Genomic DNA, 19190 nt, shown 5'->3' with positions numbered 1-19190 from the left:
ATAGGAGGTGTGTAGTGGAGAAATGTCATTGACACGACAAAAGCTCACACACGGATCTGAAGTTTCTTCTTCCTTCTTTCATCATCGATTCCTTCTTTGATTGTTTGCCTTTCCCCTTTGCTTTTAGACTCTACTAGAATGACGAGAAAGTGAACGAAAGCTATCTCCACGGGCCATTAGAGGGAAGCCATACCTACCCCACTCGATGCCCCCTATTCAGTGTCTTCCCGACATGATTTCCCATCTTACATCCTCGTATCCACCGCAGACCCACTCCATCAAAATGCAAAAATTGAAAAATTCTAGAAAAATTCATAAAATTTCCAGAAAATAAAAAAGCCAGATTTCGCGAAACATGAAATTTGGTGAATTTTTTTAAAATAAAAAAATTATAAATTTCAAAACTTCACAAAATAAAAAACACATGTGGCCACCCACTTTGTGTGAAATTTAAATTTTTGAGGTGCCCCAAAAAAATCAAAATTTCAAAACTTCACAAAATGACTTAAAATACCCGACCACCTACTTGAAATTTTAAATTTTTAGGTGCCCAAAAAAATAAAAAATAAAAAATAAAAATTTTCAAAACTTCACAAAATGCTTAAAATACCGGCACCCATTTTGAAATGAAATTTAAATTTTTGAGTGCCTAAAATAATAAAAATAAAAATTTCAAAACTTTACGAATCTGCTGTAATATCCAGCCACCCACTTTGAGTAAAATTTAAATTTTTTAGGTGCCCAAAAAATAAAAATTCAAAACTTCACAAATGCTATACTGTGGCCACTCACTTTGAGTGAAATTTAAAATTTTTAAGTGCCCAAAAAATTAAAAAATCAAAATTTCAAAACTTTACGTAATGTCTTATAATACATGTGGCCACCCACTTTGAGTAAAATTTAAATTTTTTAGGTGCAAAAAAATCAACGATCAAAATAGATTGCTTTGTAAATCAATTTCGGAGCAGACTAGTCATGTTTTACCAAACAGATTTCTCTTCCGTAAATCAATTTCAAGAATTCCTAAATCAATTTCAAGCAATTTGATTTCGCAGAATAGCTACATTCGCACCCTCATGTCTTCCCGACATGATTTCCCATCTTACATCCTCGTATCCACCGCAGACCCACTCCATCGAAACAAATTCGAGCTTTTCTTGGCTAAAGAAAAAAAAAAGAAAGGAATTGGATTGTCATCTCGAATGGTAATATAACAGTAGAGGGGGGAATTGGGATGCAGCCAAGCTTGCCAACGAGGGGAATAGGTGCTCAGTGATAAGGGAATTGGGGATGGGGACGCCTAGTATCACAGGACTCCTGCGCTCTGCAAAAAAGCAGAGCAAAAGTCAGAGATAGAGAGAGAACGGTTAGAGATAGGACCCAAAAAAAAAAAAACTAGGGGTGTCAACAAATCGAAACAAAAAAATTTAGGTATTTTCGAGTTAGGTTTCCTTACGATTTGGGTAGCAAGTAGAGCAATAGGTATGGGGTTGTTCGATTTGGTTTCGGTCATAATCCTGAATCGGCCCCGAAACACGTTACTGAACTTTTTTTGAAACCAAAACAATTAGAATAAACGGTGGTTACTAAACACTAAAGACAATCTGACAATAAAAAAAACACCAAACACAATAACACATACGTGATAACCCAACTCCACTAAACCGTTTTTTAGTTAGCATTCTATATAGATCAAGTCTCAGGTCGGGTCACAAATATGTATATCCATATTGTTTCGAAAACGTTGAATAAAATTACTGTAGTATCATGCCGTACGATATTGGATCCATTAAATTATGTGAATTAATGCATTGCAAGTTAGTATTCTAGTCTAAGTGAATTAAACGAAATAACAGCCGCCGCATCATTCTTAAATACATTGATGCATCATATTGGCTTTGATGGAGGAGTATCTTTTAGATTGTCTTGGATTGATTATTGGGTTGCTTGGACTTGAAACATGCAGTTTCTATCTGGTATACAGTAAAACTTAGGGAAAGCCACAAAAAATTACAAACTATGTTCACTGTGACACATGTGCTTTAAATTTTTTTGTGACGTCATAAACCCCAAACTTGTAATCGTGTGACACATTTACCTCAAATTTTTTTCTATGATACCAAAAATCCAAACTTATACCCGTGTAACACATTTACCCTCCGTCAAAATTCATTTATCAAACGTTGCTTAAAATCTTATGTGGCTACCTATATAGACGACAGAAAGTAAACGGTGTTGACGTAATACCCGTGAGGCAAAAATATGTCAACTCATTGTATGTTTTTTTTTTCTCGTTTTCTTTTTCCTTTTTTTTTTTAACTTCCTCGTTTGTTTTCTTCCTTGGCTTGGCGACTGTGAAGACGGTGGCAATGGCGAGAGCGACGATAAGGGCGGCGGCGACAGTGATAAAGACGAAGGAGGAAGGAAAAAAAATCTTGACGGAGGGTAAATGTGTGGCGCGGGTCTAAATTTGGGTTTTTTGGTGTCATAAAAACAAGCTTAGAGTAAATGTGTCGCATGGATACAAGTATAGGGTTTTTTGTGTCACAAAAAAAAGTTTGGGGTAAATCTGTCACATGGGTACAGGTTTGGGGTAAATTTGTCACATGAGTACAAGTTTGAGGTTTCTGATTTTAATGCATCCGTCTGGTAAGTGTCTTTTGTTATGGAAACCTTCAACTCCTGGACGGAAATCTGGCCTGCTATTGACACGGCTCGAAGGGATCGGCTAAATTGGCAAGGACACCCCTCTGGTAATTTCTCTATCTCTTCCGCCTGGGAACTTTTAAGGAACAGGGGGCACAATGTTACATGGTGCTCGTTTGTTTGGGACAATAGTATTGCTCCGAGACACAGCTTCGTGCTATGGCTTACTTGCCTCAACAGGCTCCCAACACAAGTGATGCTGCTGTCTTACCATATGATCGCTGAAGGCTCATGTGCATTCTGTCGTACAAGGCCGGACTCAATAGACCACCTATTTTTTGGGTGTGCTTTCACGGGCTCTCTTGCGCGGTTCTGGGCAGGAAATTGTAATATCTCATGGAGTGCTGGCTTGTGGATGGATAGCATCAGCTAGGCAACTTGAGTCATCGGTGGACAGAATTTCCATCAACGTATTGCTCGTGCCTCCTTTGGGGCGATGTGCCACTGCATTTGGACTGAACGAAATAATATCCTATTTAGGGAACGTAACCCCTACATGCCCGCACTTCGTGCTCACCTGGCCAAGATTGTAAGAGATGTGGCTGTTTCTCTCCTTGTTGACACATCACGTAACAGAAGACTTCAAGTCAAGTGGGGCATTCCGACCTCTATCTTTCAGTGACGATCCTTGTTATTGTCTTATAGTTGTTTTATCTTGTTTGCCGCTGTGTTGGCTATAGTTAGTGCTGCGCACTTGGTGCTTAATTGCTTCTTTTAGCCGCTACACCTTTGCACCCGTCGTGACACTTTTGTGTTGCCTCAGGTACGAGGTTTTTGTGTTCGGCAACTCCTCTTGTAAATTGCGCGTTGAAAAGTTAATATACTACTTACCTTACCAAAAAAAAAAAGTTTGGGGTAAATGTGTTACAATAAACATAATTTGAGGTTTTTGGTGGCCTTTACCGTTACGAAAAAAATTCTGAACCTATTGTACGGATAACAACTTAATCCTTAATTTTTTAATTTGGCCAATTTAGTGTTAAAGCTTTTGACAAGTTGCTAATATAGTCATTTCTGGCCAATTTTGGCCGGAAATCACCAACGTTGACACTAGCATCCTACGTGGTATGGCCAACAATAGACAACGCAAACGGAGACAATTTTTTCATTCTTTTAATATTTTTTGAGTTTTTCATCAATTCTATATTCTTTATAATTTTTTTGATTTTTTCTTTTTCTATTCGTACTTTTCTTTTCCTGTTTTTTCTGTTGGGCGGCGAGGGTTACCAGGCCTAGGCGATGGCCGAGGGCCCTCACCGGCCAACCCTTGCCCAGTGGTCGGCAAGGGTGTGTAGGGCCTTGCCTGTGGCCGACAACCCTCCCTAAACAACGGTGAAAAATTAAATAAAAATAAAAATAAAATAAAAATCGTAATGTTCATTTAAAAATTATAATAATGCTCATAAAAAATTTTAAAAAAAATTACAAAATTATTCACGTTATCGCCGGCTTTGAAATGTAGGATGACAAGGGTCAATGTCAGCGATTATTTGCCAAAATTGATCGAAAGGACTATATTGGTAAATCGCCAAAATATTTAGCACTAAATTAGCCAAATTAAAAAATTTTAAGACCGAATTGATAACCTTACAATAGATTTATAAATTTTTTGATTAGTTTCCCGTAAAACTTGTATAAAACTACGGTTACTTTTTCTCTTTTCTCTTTTTCCTTTTTCTGAGGGATGACCTTGGGGGATCCCAAATGACTTCATAGATGTATAGTGGAGCATATCAATGACATGACAAGGTTCATACGGATCTGAAGGTCCCCTTCCCTCCCTTTCATCATCGATTCCTTCTTGATTGCCTTCCCCTCCGCCTTCTTTCTTACTCTACAATGACACGAAAGTGAACGAAAGCTATCCACAGAAAATAAAGGAAGCAATACCTACCCCACTCGAAAGACGATTCACAGTGTGTTCCCAACATGATCTTCCCATCTTGCATCCTCAATTACACCGGATATCCACTTGAGAAAGGACGAGAATAATTGGATTGCGATCTCGAATCGTACGCTCGGGGGAGGGGGGAACTGGGCCAGGGACCGGCTCGCCAACCATGAATCACATGTCTTACTATTGAACTTGTTCGTTGGAGAACTTCCCGATTGCCATTAATATCGAGCGAATGTATTAGAGGGCTCTAGTTGGCTGCTATTTTGCGTAGATGTTGATTCTAATATGATTTCTGAAAGCTTTTATCCAGCATTTTTAGATTTGGAACATGGTGAGTTGAAAAGGGTAGTAGATACTTCTGAAGTATGACCAAACAAGTTGGGAGAATTTTGGAGCAGGTATAAGCAGCTTTACATATCCCTGACAGCATGCTTTATAGTCTGGTTGATTCTCAATACCAAACGAGCGGGAACTTGCCCATTTAGAGTTGCCCTTGAAATTACCGAATATCTTGGGGGCAAAATATTAGTTTTTTTTTCTTTCGGTTTTTTTGATTGAAATATTGTGAATAAATTAATCTCATTGCGCACGAAATCCAAGCGGAGAATCCCGTGTGGAAGATGTGGATATCCTATGTGAAAAAGGCGGAGCTCAAAAGTTACACCTATATGTAGAGGCGGCGAGTTTGACTCCTAAACTCAAAACATGCGCAAATCGTTATTGAGAGAGCTTTTCTAATTCTAAATAAGAGATGCAAACCCAATTACCAAGATTTTTTTCCACAATAAACTCACTTTGACCTAAGCCTTTATCTGTGTAAATAATCACTTTAAAAGATGGAGTTACAGCTTGGCTCTACTTTGGACTGATTCAGGGCTATGTGAGAGAGAGAGAGAGAGAGAGAGAGATCAGCTGACTTGATGGCCAAAAGTTTGCACCTTCGGGAAGATTTTAGGTTGTTGGGCTTGGCCCATAACCAGGAGTGAACTTCTTTGCTTATCGTTTGGATCCCCACCCTCTTTTGTTTTTATCCCCTTTTAATGGACTTTTGGATTCTTTCCATAAACTAATTCTAGTCTAGCTTGCTAAAAGGCCCAATTCCCTAAAAAAAAATCAAACTTTAAATCTAATCCCAATTCTATCCCAAATCTGTCCCGGTTAACCTTCCATTTCAAAATTGCCACTGTTTTCTTCAAAATTATTAACCTTAGGAGGCTACTGTTGTTTCATTTGAAGGTAAGAGTACTGATGAAGACGCGGATTTTAATAACGAACCTCTGATCATCCCTGATGTTAACAATTTTGAAGAAACGGATAGCAATTTTGAACGAAGGGTTAACGGGATGGATTTGGGACAAAAGTGAAAGTTTGCGATTTATTTTAAGAAAAAAAAAGTTCGAGGTGAAATTAGGATTTGATCTAAAATTTGGGGTTTTTAGTGAATTAAGCCCTCGCTAAAATCATTGTCTTTAGTTAAACCTCAAATAAACTTGGATCGAACAACCCGCCCTAAAAATAGGATTTTGCAGGACCTTTTTCAACCGGCAAAAAATGGGGTCAACACGACTTGAAGCCGAAAACTTCTGGATCTCAACTTAGCCCGACATGTGTAGAATCTTTTTGAAAATGCTTGAATCATAGTTAGAAATTTTGGAATTGCCAAAACTACAGAATATTTGGCCTTGTTAGCTAAGTTCTTGCAAAAGGCTAAAGAAATATATAATTTGCCATAGGTCCTGAAATATATAATTGACCGAGTCTCCTATATTCAATAAGTGAATCAATTTAATTTGAATAACGCTAGACATATTGAGACTAGTAAACTAAATTTTCTTACTTGGTGATATATGACAGATTTCTCGCTTAAATGGGTGTGCTAACTTAAATAACTACTTACATATCATCAAGCCGCATAGTAAACTAACTTAGTAGACGACTCTTAGTATCTCTAACTCATATGAATTGTGAAATCAGTCCGGTCAATTTAGTTTAACCCAAGTTTTCTTCTTTGCTTGAATTATAGTTAGATATTTGAAATAATCAAAATTACCTAATATGTACGTCTATTATCCAAGTTATTTTTTATATCCTACGGAGACATATGATTTATTTAATTTAATAAATTATATAAATCAACTTCATTCCAGTTCTAAGTCATCCATTTGGTTGATATTGCTAATTCAATAAATTACGAGAATGGCTAGGGTTTTCGAATTTCTATTTACTTGTGATTATGATGTGTTGAACAAACTAATCTACGGCGATATAGAATCTATCATTGGTTTGTGATCAACACATAAAATCTCTATATCTTGTTTAGGTAAAACCAATTATTGCATGGAATATTTGCAAACCAAAGGTATGACTCATCTTTTGGGGGGAAAAAAAAAATAAAGAACCGGGTTTTAAAGGGTCGACCCAGTTTCATAGGGTCGGGTGTGGATTGGTGAAATCTTGATCCATTTCGACCCACTTTATGACCTGGACTCGTATGGACCCAAGCTCGGACGACCCGGGCTCAAACCCGCCGATTGCTAGAACGTCTATTAGTGTTCAATCTTGAGGGAATAACTTCAATCAATTTATACTGCACAAATTAGGAAGAGGATACATGCAGAGGATGTGAATCTTCTATTGGTACTGTGCTTCCTCAGCTATTGATGCACACTGTCTTTACATGCATCAATATGTGATCAAAAGTTAGCTCCACCATTTTTCTTAAGAGGGCACAGATCCCCTGTCACGCTCCAACCAGCTGCGCCGCTCATCACCCGCCGCAGACGCGTCTCCATCCCAGCAAACCTGATCAAGAATTTAGGTAACAACAAGGATACGTGACTTTAGCATATAAAAGAGGAACATCACCTGAAATTCCGAATCATAGGAAGTTATGTTGGTTAAGAAGAACCCATTAAAACAAAAGGAACGACGGGTGATGCACAGCTCATACCATTGACATTTGCAGCCACATATGCTCGCTCGCTACCACCCGCTCAATCATCGAGAACTTCCTCTCAAGAATTTCTTGAAAAAAGCAATAAGAAAATAGAACCTCCAATGATCGAAACCTCAGCTTATGCAGCAGATAGGCGCAGACGATCTTCCTCCTCTTCACGTATGCGCGTTGCACTTGCAGGTCATCAGCTCCACCGCCGCAACAACAGGCGATTGCATGTGAGCCGTCGGTGAATATAATCATACTTTGACACCACGTTTGACTTTCCCCTTTTAAAATAACGAGAAGGTTCCATATTTAATCAGGCGAATCCGAATACATGAAACACCCCACTAACTTCAGGATAAATCAAGCGAGAAGATTCGAAACCCGGATGATTGGCTTAACGAAGGACTTGTTTATATTAACTGGAGGCATAGGAGATGAAACTTGCGGTATGCGCATAATTATTCATGTATAAGTCCGTTCTTTAACCACCAAGCCGATGCTTCTACACTCAGAATAATCATATCATCGCGTCAGGTTTCAGATACAAGTCAGGTCTGAGGGGGAATGTGCATGGGCATTTGTGTGCTCCATAACCCCAAGGAATGGTCAAATGGCCACCAATCTCATGATTGGAGATTCTCAGTTATATAGTTTATAAGATATCCCGTTTCTTAATCAACCGACTTATGTACATTACTTGTATTTCACATGAAGATTCGGTGCCCATTTCTATATAAAGCCTCGAGTACGGAACTTATTTGAGATCAAACAGAGAAAAAAACAAGAAACAAAAAAACAAGACACTGATCGGAGACAAAGGTGACGAAGCGAAAGAGAGGAGGACAATGGAGTTGAAGCCATTAGCAGAAGGAAAGAGAGACGCTCGCCATTCGAAGCATCGTGGCCCGAAGACGACGTCTGTGCGGAGCAACAACAACGTGGCCGAAGCGATTGCGAGGGTGAGAGCGGGAGGCCTAGACGTCCCCGTGTCGCAGGTGAGAGAGGACGGGGCGGTGAGGATGAAGCTGGTGGTGAGGAAGCAGGAGCTGAAGCAAATGTTGGAAGCGATAACAGGCGGGAGGAAGAAAAGCGTGCACCAGACGGCAACGTCCGGGCAGCCATTGTCCGGCGAGCAGAGACTACATCTCTTGTGGAGGAGGAAGTTTGCGAAGGATGGTCGTCAGAGGCCGTCCTGGCGGCCTGCACTGCAGAGCATCCCCGAAGAATTGCAAGTCTTGCAACCCTAAACACTCACAGCATACTTTCCAAGTTTGAACTGACAAATCAATGCCAGGAGGATCAAACTTTTGCCACTTTCCTCCTTTTTGGCAGTTTCTTTTGTGTAATGTGCAGCTTTGGGAGTCGAGGCGAGAAGCGATCAAACACTTCGTGATGTCTTGCTTTGTTACCGATGAGCGATGACCTTACTTTCCTTTACATACTTTCGTTCCTGATAATCTTATATGCATGCATATTCAAAGTTAATTACCTTTTCTTCTTCGTCGACCCATTATGCTTTTCTAGTCTTCCGATTAGACATGATTATCAACCGGCCATGCGGAACAGCTCAGCATTGAAAACTTGGACACATTGACGTACTTGGGAGAGATGTGGGGCTTCTATGATCTGTCTGTCGAAGCAGAAGCAGATGCGCGTATCGTGTGAATGAAGGAAAACTTACGCCTAATAATTTAGTGGACGTACAACATCACCATGTAGCGTCATTTTATGTAGATTTTCCTGATAAACTAGCTAGGCCGAGTCACATTGAGTCCGTCTAACTGGATTATTGAGATTATCATCGATAAGGGTCGACGGCCTGATGAAATGATGTCACCGAAATTCTTTCTCCTCGACCAATGCGACGATTTGTTTCGAATGGTAGTCCGTTGTCCTCGCCCTTGTACTAGGTAGCCCTATCTCGGTTCACTCACACTTTAAATAGAGAAGAATATGTAGATGAGCCTCTTATATCGTGGGGAAAATGACACAATTCGTCCCTCAACTTTAATCGAATATGCAATGTCGTCCATGAACTTTTATTTTGTTTAATGTGCTATGTGAACTATTAATAAATATTTGATATAATCCGTAAATCATATGAAAATTTTTAATATCATCTTTCATTAATTTAGGTTCCGTTCGTTTCGCCGAAAATATTGCGTTTTTGGAAAATAGTTTCCAGGAAATCATTTTCTTGGAAAATGACACAATTTTCCGATGTTCGGCTGAAATCTGAAAAAGTTTCGGAAAATATTTTCCGTTGTTCAGTATGGAAAATGTTTTCTTCCTTGCACTACTTTTAATAATTTTTTATTTTTATTTTTTAAAATATTTTAATTTTCTTTTTCTTTTTTTTCCTTCTTCTTCTTCTTCCTCAGCCAGTCGAGCCTCGCCACAGGCCGACGAGGCTCCTGCTCTCCCGACCGGCCTTGGGTGAGCTCAACCATGCCGGATCAAGAGAGTTCGCCGGATCTGGTGAGGCCCGAGCTCACCCTACCGGCCTTGGGCTAGCTCAGCCGCGTCGAATTAGGTGAGCCAGAGCCTCGCCGGCCTGTGGCAAGGCTCGACCTGGCCAGTCGTCGGCCGCCACCGTGGCCGACAACTGGCTGAGGAAGAAGAAGAAGAAGGAAGAAAAAAAGAAAAAGAATAAAATGAATGGTGAAAGAAGGGGGGGGGGGGAAATGTTTTCCTCTTCTAAAAAAGAGGAAGTCATTTTCCTCATAAGTGAAGGTGTTTTGCCCATGGGGGGAAAATATATTCCGTGGGAAGTTATTTTCCGTGAAACGAACACCGGAAAACCCGAAAAATATTTTTTCGAAAGTTATTTTTCGTGAAACGAACGGAGCCTTAGGTTAACACTATAATCCGTCAAGTTTGAACGGTGGATGATGATAAAAAAAAGGTTATAAATGGTTTATCAATAAGATATTCATCTTAAATCATAATATAGCAATCCACGTCATCAAATAATGACGGACAATTTAACACCATAAGTTTTCTTTTCATTTTCAAAATTAGATGAATAAAAAGATGGACGCGTTTGCTATCATTTTTAAAATCTAATTCGGCATGTAATAATCCATGTTAACAAACAAGGTCTGATTTGTCGTTTGAGCAAACGGACGGACTAGATTGAATATTTTTCAATAATTCGGGATTATACCGAACAAATTAAAAATTTAAAATCAACATTATATATTGAGTCAAAATTTAAGGACTATGTGCTCAATAGGCAAACGGGCCTTGGCCTTGGTCCGTTTCTCGCTTTAAAAGATGAACAAACCCAATAGTCAAACCAACCACACTTGGTTTCGGGCCTTGCATCACCATCCTAAGACTATCCACGTGCCCGCCAGGACCATGGAGCATCGAGCAAATCTCGCAAGCCTCGCAAACCTTTTCCCTTTCCTTATGCTCTCGATTCCTTTCGAACATGGCTGTCTCTGTCCGTCCCATCGTCCAAATTACCATAGTGTCAGCCGACACTCGAGCCAGCCCCGTGTAGTTTGTCAATGGGGACAGCGACAGATTCCTCGATCTGGGCAATCAAGGGCCCGTTTGGCAACGTGCCAAACAGTGAAAATTTCCGTTCTTTTGTTCCCAGAAATAGTTTGGGAATAGAAATGCGTTTGATAAACTTTTTATTCCCGGGCACATTTTTGCACAAATTTGTGCCGAGAAACAGTTTTGGAAGAGAAACAAGAAGTAAAAAAGTTCTTCTTTTTACAAGACAATTTTGAGAATCAGTTTTTTTTCTTTTTTTTTTTTATTTTTTTTTTTGTGTTATTCTTCCCTGGGCTGGGCCGGCGAGGGCGAGGTCGAGCCTCGCCGTCGGTCGCGACGGCGAGGTCGGCCTCGCCCAGAGACGGCGAGGCTCGGCCTCGCCAGATCTGGGCGAGGCCGCCTCGCCCAGGGCGGCGAGGGTCCAGCCCTCGCCCTCGCCGGCGAGGGCGACCCTCGCCTCCACCTGCGGCCGGCGAGGGCCGTGACGTCCTCGTCGGCCCTGGGCTGTGGCCGGTCGCCGGCGACCGGCCATGGCCAAAGAAGAAAATGGTAGAAAGAAAAAAAAAATTTAACAATTCAAAATATTATTAAAATATTATTTGGGAACAGAAATTTTGTGTAGTTATCAAACGCATTTCTGTTTTTTTCTACTCTAGGAATAGAAATTTTGGACAGATTATCAAACGCCTTCAAATACTCAGAAATTATTTCCGGGCACAGAATAAAAAAAAATCATTTCTGTTTAGAAATAGTTCCCGGGCACAGAATGGTATTCATGCGCACCCCAAGTCTCGCGCGACTCCACCTTAGGAACGGGCCTTGCCTGGTGTGAACATGGAACTCCCCCATTTCTACTCTCTCTCAAGAATCCTCCACTGGTAGAGAGGGTTACAGAGGGAGTTGACAGAACAGACAAGTGATTGAGCTCTAAAGAACAAGTTGGTCTGCACGTGATTCTGCGATTGAGAGATATGGATCAGCTGCGGCCGCGCATGACGATCAGCCTTTTCTCATCGTCGCGAAGTAAAAGTGGAGGAGAAACTCCGCAAGCGCACGCTCCCTCGGGCGCGCGTGGGAGCATTCGATTCGCGCTCTCCCGTTCAACGAGCCCCCTTCACCTTCACCAGAAGTTCAGGGCGCTCGGATGGAAGTCAACCGTGTTGACCGACCGTCCCCGTCAAAAAAAACACAAAAAGTTACGTATTTTTTTACTCTTTTCCTTGACGCCATCCTCCTGCTGGCCAGATATGCTCTTACGGGCGTCGGCCTTCTGCCGCTCAAAAGAACAGAAGACGAGGAGTCCTTTGCTGTGATTTTTCTAGGAGGGGGCAAATACAATTAAGAATTCGGACAGACGGACCAACAGAGCGCGGGATGACGTGGGAACCAAATCTATGAATCGGTTTCAGGCATGAAACACCTGTACGTACGATGTGAGGTATCGTTTGAGGTGATATAAAAACTAAAGATTCAATCGAAACCCGAGTCTCCTTCCCTCAAGAAACTGACCCGGAATGTATTTTAATCGCCGAGCGGCGACAATGGCGTGGATTGCTTTACAGCTCACGAGCTCGCCAACAATGGCGCCCGGAAGCAGACGAACAGAAGCAGCCCAACAGAGCCCACCCGAGTGGGAACAAATTTATCAATTTTCCGTATGGTACTTCTTTATTACTTACAAAAGAATCCACCGAAAGCAAAATCTGCAGTCACTATTGCTGTACAAATTCCATCTCATCTACCAGTCAAACCTATGGAAACTCCCTCCTGAGCGCAAAAAAAGAAAAAAAGAAGAAAAAAGAAAGGGAAAGGCGGAAGCTTGCTCAGTCAATTTTCTCTGTATCTTCGTCTTCCTCGTCGTCGTCGACGTACTCGAACCACCCTCTGTCGTAGTCGTCGCAGAGGAAGCTCCCGAAGACCTCCCTCAGGACCCGGGACAGGATGTCGCCGAGCCAGCAGAAGCACCCGCAGCTGTCCTGCAGCCTGCCGAGGAGGCCCTTGTCCCCGACCTCCGGCGGCGACGACATGGGCTGGAGGTAGGCGAGGGCGGCGTGCTTGACGAGGGGGTTCTTGATGGGGATCTCGTACCAGCTGGAGTTGTTGGTCGGGGAGGCGGCCGACGGCGGGGGCGGGGACAAGGGGAGGAGGTCGCGGAGGCTGGTGTACGCCACGGACTGGAAGGCGATCATCTCGATGTCGGAGACTTCGAGCTGGGCGGGGGCGGCGGCGGCGGAGGCGAAGCCGTTGTGGTGGAGGAAGGCGTGATCGAGGGCGGAGGACTGGTGGGTCTTGGTAGTTATGGGAGGAGGATCCATTGGGATTAAAAGCTCAGTTGCGAAGAAGGATTTGAACGGGAATGGGATTGATTGCTTCCTAATTGGGCAGATTTTGGTGAATCTTCGCGGACAGGGAGAGGGAGAGAGAGGGAGCAATTAAAGATTGTGATTACGGGGAGACGAAAGTAGGAGGAGGAGGAGGATGATGGGTCAGCAGTGGTGAGTAAGTGAGAGGAAACTAGAAGGAGGAGATGGCATAAAAAAACGTTTTTTCATTTGGCTGGGGATGATGATGACATGATGAGAGAGAGAGAGAAAGACAGAGACAGAGTGTCTATGTGGGCGCTTTCTTACAGGAGTTGATCTTAGAGAGGCTGCTGTAAGTATAATCTCTCTCTCTCTCTCTCTCTCTCTCTCTCTCTCTCTCGCTCGGTGGGAATGAAGGTAATAGAAGGTGAACTGAACTGGGTAATACAGCAGGGGAAGAGAGAGAGAGAGAGGGTGTGTGTGTGTGGTTGCACGCGCGTCGCTGAGTCATTGGGGGGGTAGACCGAAATGAAAAAGAAAGAAAAGGAATTAGACTTTGGACGACAGATTAGAGCGAAATGAGGGAGAAAAAGGACGCGAACTAGGCTGGATTGATACTCACAAGTCGAAACCTCCTCGTAAAAAAACTTGAAATATGGTCAGCGACACTATTGTTCCTTCTTCTCCGACCTGGCCCTCGGCCTTTCCTTTCTCTTTCTCTTCCCCTCAAAAGCTCTACTTGAATGTGGTCGTGCTTGTTGCCTGTCGCTTCGCGCGATGGGGTTCGGGGCGTACGGGGGATTTGGGCACGTGACGGAGGGCTCTGTCCCCCGGGGCGCACGTTTCGGGATCTCTCGGATTCGGTTTCTCTCGCATGGTTTTAAGTACACATGTTGTTTGGTTGTTCACCGTCACCGCTTTCTTCTCTGCTGGTGCTGTAGTGCCGCTGCAACACTCGCGCTCTCTCTCCTCCTCCTCCTCCTCCTTTAATGGTCAGTAATGTTCGGGGTCGTTATCCGCATTCTTATCTTCTCGTTCGGTTTAATCGCTTGTGGTCGCCTCCTGAGATCTGGTTGTGCTGGCAACACAAATCGCGAGAGGTGGTTGTTCTCTGGTATCTGGTTCGGTCCTTTGTGTATGGTGATTGCTAAATAGGGGCACAAAAAGGAAAGCCCTTCTCTTCTGATTTTCAGAGTTTGCCTTTAAAATTACTCTCTTTTTTGTGCACACGGAGAAGATTCAGGTGCTCAATTTTGTGCGCCGAATGGGTTTCTTTCTTTTTGGCCCGAAAGGAGAAAAGGGGTTTATTTCTTTAGTTGATAAAATGCACTCTTCTTGGCTGCATTCTCTTCGCTAGTTGTGTTGTTTCAATGAGTAAGCATTACTCAATATTTGCATAAATGTGAACCAGATCATAGTTGAAGAAAGTAAGAAAAGGAGGAGCTTAGTAGTGTACGGCAGTATATTAGCATAGCATATCTATCTGTATTGAGAAGCAGCTTGATCGCGTCCTTGATTTATGTATGATTTTTTAATACGAAGAGCAAATGTGTGGATAGCGATGCTAGATATGTACTGCAAGGCGTGCTTTTTTCCCTTCATTGATGGAATCAACTCAGCCCACCTTATTTTAAGACATCCAATATTCGTTGATCTTGCTTGCAGAAACAGAGAATTCCAACTACAAAGCAAACTTCTCCAATGCCGGGACACGACGGCGCCTCGGACTACACAGGATTGGGGGGCGAATCGTCCCCGAAGCTGGAGACGTTCCAAAAGGTTTCAATCATACCTCTTGTTTTCCTTATCTTCTATGAAGTCTCTGGGGGTCCATTTGGTGTGGAGGACAGTGTGAAAGCAGCAGGTCCCTTTTTAGCCCTCCTCGGTTTCTTGATATTCCCACTTATATGGAGCATCCCTGAGGCTCTGATAACTGCAGAGATGGGCACGATGTTTCCCGAAAATGGAGGCTATGTAGTTTGGGTTTCATCAGCTTTGGGGCCTTATTGGGGCTTCCAACAGGGCTGGATGAAATGGCTTAGTGGCGTTATTGACAATGCATTGTACCCGGTTCTCTTCTTGGACTATCTTAAATCGGCAGTCCCAGCTCTCGAAGGCGGTTTACCTAGAACTATAGCTGTGCTTGTACTGACCCTTGCGCTGACTTATATGAATTACAGGGGTTTGACAATAGTGGGTTGGGTTGCTATACTGTTGGGAGTGATATCCCTTCTTCCTTTTGTGGTCATGGGACTAGTGGCCATTCCCGATCTGAAACCTTCGAGGTGGTTGATGGTAGATCTTGGCAATGTCAATTGGGGGTTGTACTTAAACACTCTCTTTTGGAACCTCAATTATTGGGACTCCATCAGTACTCTCACCGGCGAAGTAGATAACCCGAGCAAAACCCTCCCGAGAGCTTTGTTTTACGCTCTCATCTTGGTCGTTCTCGGGTACTTCGTCCCTCTCCTGATTGGGATTGGAGCCATCCCAGTTGAGCGCGAGCTGTGGTCTGACGGGTATTTCTCGGACATTGCCAAGATCCTTGGAGGTGTCTGGCTGCGGAGTTGGGTCCAAGCTGCTTCCGCTCTCTCCAACATGGGGATGTTCCTGGCCGAGATGAGCAGCGACTCATTCCAACTGCTCGGCATGGCGGAGCGTGGGATGCTTCCTGAGCTCTTCGCCAAGCGATCCTGCTATGGGACTCCACTCACCGGGATATTGTTCTCGGCATCGGGTGTCGTCATGCTCTCGTGGCTGAGCTTCCAGGAGATCGTGGCTGCAGAGAATTTCCTGTACTGCTTTGGGATGATCATGGAGTTCGTGGCCTTTGTGAAGTTGAGGGTGAAGCACCCAGCGGCTTCTAGGCCTTACAGGATCCCAGTCGGGACAGTCGGGTCGATTCTCATGTGCATACCCCCAACCGCTCTTCTCCTCGTGGTCATGGCTCTCGCACCAAGCAAGGTCATGGGTATCAGCCTTGTGGCGGTGATGATCGGGCTTGTTCTGGAGCCTTGCCTTAGGTACGCAGAGAAAAGGAGATGGTTCCGGTTCTCAATGAGCCCCAATCTGCAGGATTGCGGACCTGCTTATCACCAGTGCAATGACCACCCATAGATGGCCAGCTTCCTACGTCCGTCTTGCAAAATTCAAGTTGACTGTAGTTATGAACCCAAGTCAGTCTTCTCACAGCATCATAGTTGCTTCCCCCCCAAAGTGATCATTGAAGTTTGTTTCTGTTGCTGCCAGTCTTACGAGAACTGCCGGTTGTACATATGTCAAATATCGCGGTCTATATAGTCAAATGGTACGTTTCTATGCAGTTAAATGCTGCGTTTCCTCAACATGTTCGCGAGAGATATGGTTTGGGTGCAGGGTGATTTTTGCCTCTGTCCTACTACAGTCACCTCCATGGCATCACAAATTGGTGGAAGTGGATAGTGATTCGGTCTAAAGTGGAACTTGTAGCTATCCGAGAGGGACTCTGAGCGAGTAGAGAGGAAAATTCACCGTCTGTGGAATGATACTTAGAAAAAGAATTGAACTTTGGCTCGTCTCTCAAACAAATTGAACTGAGAGTCGACTCAAGCAAACTGGAAACGCATTCTGGATGATTGGCAAAAGAAGGCCACGGAATAAACACCTGCGAGCTTTCGTCTTTGTAAAGCTATTCTTATGAGTCATGAGCGCCGAACTTGATAACGTGGGCTTGTAACCAAGTGGGGCATTAGAATGATCGGATACAAATTATACGATTAAACCAGGGTAAAGACGCCCGACCACTTTGGTTGGGTAGCAATCTATTATAGATTAAAACAATAAATTACCTTCCTTACATTGGTTAAGTCATGTCTGATGAAAAATTAACTTTTTTATCCATTTTTTTTAAATATTTGGTGAATAAATAAATAGACACAAAAGTGATAAATAAGCCTAGTTAAACCATACTTATCTTCGACCAAAGGAAAAAAAAAACCATACTTATCAAGAATATCTCATGTCTACAAATCTAAGAAGAGTAGCATAATAGAGGATTAGTTCCAACATTACTCAATTAGGCATTTGAGAAAACATATATCTGTGCAAGGTTTGTGCAAGGCCCTCATGTAACGGTCGTGAAATGTGTCGTTTTTTTAATGTACTCAAATGGGTTTTGTTTGTTTAAAAACGCCTCGTAAATTTCATCCTCCATGCGGGAGGCGTTCAAATGGAGGCCATCGAGACATGTCATATCATTGGTCAAAATAAAACAAATTCAGTTCAATCTCCATTTTGGAGCTGCACGGTTATTAACCCACTCGTGCGAGACATGCTCCGAGGCAACCAGTCGTCCCCAAGCAAGAAGCTTGACCCGGTTCGTGTCGTAGACACCGCACTCCCGATAGCACTGCATGAGAAAGTCCATGAACAGAGCGTCTTGGTACGTCTCGAAGCTGCAGCTGTAGAACACCGACAGCTCAACTCCATTTCAAACGACCATAGCCAAGTGCTTTTGTGGCCCGGCCGTGCCCAAGAAGGTTATGTTTATCGCCACGAAATTTGGTGCCACCACGGCTCCTATAGCTATAATGAATTCATTAGATCTATCTCCATTCTTATAAAAGAGTCCAAACAGGGACGATCAAAGAAATTTTACAGAATTTATGATAATAAGCTCTTGAATTTTTGTTTTGTTTTATGTGCCTTAAATAAGCTCTAGCATATTGAAATGCCATTGCATGTTATAAGGTAAATTGTACAATAAAAAGGTTACTTGTAATTGACATTTGACAAAAAATAATGCTATCCTTAGTGGTTATACTAATGATGTCCTAGTAGAACTCTCTATCAAAATAAGAACCGAGTAAGTTGTTACGAAAGTTTGAATCTATTTTTGTTATATATAATTAAGTACAAAGATTGATCACGACATCCAATTGATTAAATACAAATAAATGAGATACATAACGCTAAGGTTGCGAATCCATATGCAAAGAGCAATCTTATCGAATGTTGCGCAAGTGACCGTGGTCCACCCATCAGCCACTCTCCGATTGCCGGTGATCACCGTCTAGTTGATGCCGTCTCCTATCATCACAAGATACTTCTTCTTCTTAGCAATGAACACATACTTTTCGTAAATACCGGCAGTCACATGTATTAACGAGTTCTCATTTGTACAATCGGTATTGTTCGGATCCGACACGACTTCGTGTTGATAGATGTGAAGTTCTCGGTCCCGTTCTGGCTCACTGCCACCGTGGCGCTGACCAAGACCGAATGGTCCCCGCTCGACTGAAGGAGTGTCCTCCTCATCGCTGACTCATAAATACCCCTTAGAGAGTAGTACAATATTACTCGATTAAGCATTTGAGAAAAGATATATATCTGAGCAGGGTTCATGCAAGGTGCATGAGCAAGTGACCGAGACAATGTTCAAGTTTGAGTACATTAGTAATTAGAAGAGAGGAAAAGAAGTTTGTGTAAAAATGAACGGTAAGTAACGCAAGATGGTAGACTAAAATATTATTGTTTTTATTAATTCGGACAATGTCGTATCTTCAAAACGATGTGCAGTTTTTGCATTTTCAATAAATAGCGGGTTTCATACTTTTCATTTGTTATTTTGGTTGATTAGCTTGCTTGAGGTTGCTTTTGTCAACTCAATAAACTAGGGAGTGTTATAGCCATTTAGAAGGTGGGAATAGAGCGGGCCTTGACGACCGCATAACATTACAAAATATCTCAATTATTGAGTGAAAACTTTGCTAAGGCGATTGTCAACTCTTCGTACGCACCCACATCAGATGGTCTTGTTGCTAAAAAGGGCCATTCTTTCTAGCTGTCATTGGGG

The 19190-nt window shown here is 42.6% G+C and overlaps 2 protein-coding genes across 7 annotated transcripts; one reads left to right on the top strand and one right to left on the bottom strand.

Moving 5' to 3' along the window:
* Positions 1 to 12695: 12695 nt before the first annotated feature.
* Positions 12696 to 13369, bottom strand: LOC115672635 (uncharacterized). The gene has a single exon (XM_030594502.2). The coding sequence runs from the start codon at positions 13367 to 13369 to the stop codon at positions 12878 to 12880; it is 492 nt and encodes a 163-aa protein (XP_030450362.1). The 3' UTR covers positions 12696 to 12877.
* A 206-nt stretch (positions 13370 to 13575) lies between these two features.
* Positions 13576 to 16701, top strand: LOC115672631 (probable polyamine transporter At1g31830). Of its 6 annotated transcripts, XM_056313907.1 has the most exons (3): positions 13871 to 14457; positions 15023 to 15221; positions 15297 to 16701. In XM_056313907.1, the coding sequence occupies exons 1-3, from the start codon at positions 14347 to 14349 to the stop codon at positions 16472 to 16474; spliced, it is 1488 nt and encodes a 495-aa protein (XP_056169882.1). In that variant the 5' UTR covers positions 13871 to 14346; the 3' UTR covers positions 16475 to 16701. The 6 variants fall into 6 exon arrangements, with proteins under 6 accessions (XP_056169883.1, XP_056169882.1, XP_030450355.2 ...); XM_056313908.1 differs by lacking the exon at positions 13871 to 14457 and adding an exon at positions 13576 to 13709 and having other exon boundaries at positions 15023 to 16701; XM_030594495.2 differs by having other exon boundaries at positions 13873 to 14457; positions 15023 to 16701.
* The last annotated feature ends 2489 nt before the right edge of the window (positions 16702 to 19190 follow it).

The sequence above is a fragment of the Syzygium oleosum genome, unplaced genomic scaffold (assembly GCF_021117445.2).
Source record: "Syzygium oleosum isolate NSW1041296 unplaced genomic scaffold, Sole_v2.1 Sole_v2.08, whole genome shotgun sequence".
NCBI lineage: Eukaryota > Viridiplantae > Streptophyta > Magnoliopsida > Myrtales > Myrtaceae > Syzygium > Syzygium oleosum.
Note: the sequence above shows the minus strand (reverse complement) of the source record. Positions and strands in the feature narration are given on the sequence as shown.

Coding starts and splice junctions, on each gene's coding strand:
- LOC115672631 (XM_030594495.2), top strand. CDS start 14,347: ATGGTCAGTAATGTTCGGGGTCGTTATCCGCATTCTTATCTTCTCGTT. Junction 14,458..15,022: donor GGCAACACAAATCGCGAGAG/GTGGTTGTTCTC, acceptor TCTTGCTTGCAG/AAACAGAGAATTCCAACTAC.
- LOC115672635 (XM_030594502.2), bottom strand. CDS start 13,369: ATGGATCCTCCTCCCATAACTACCAAGACCCACCAGTCCTCCGCCCTC.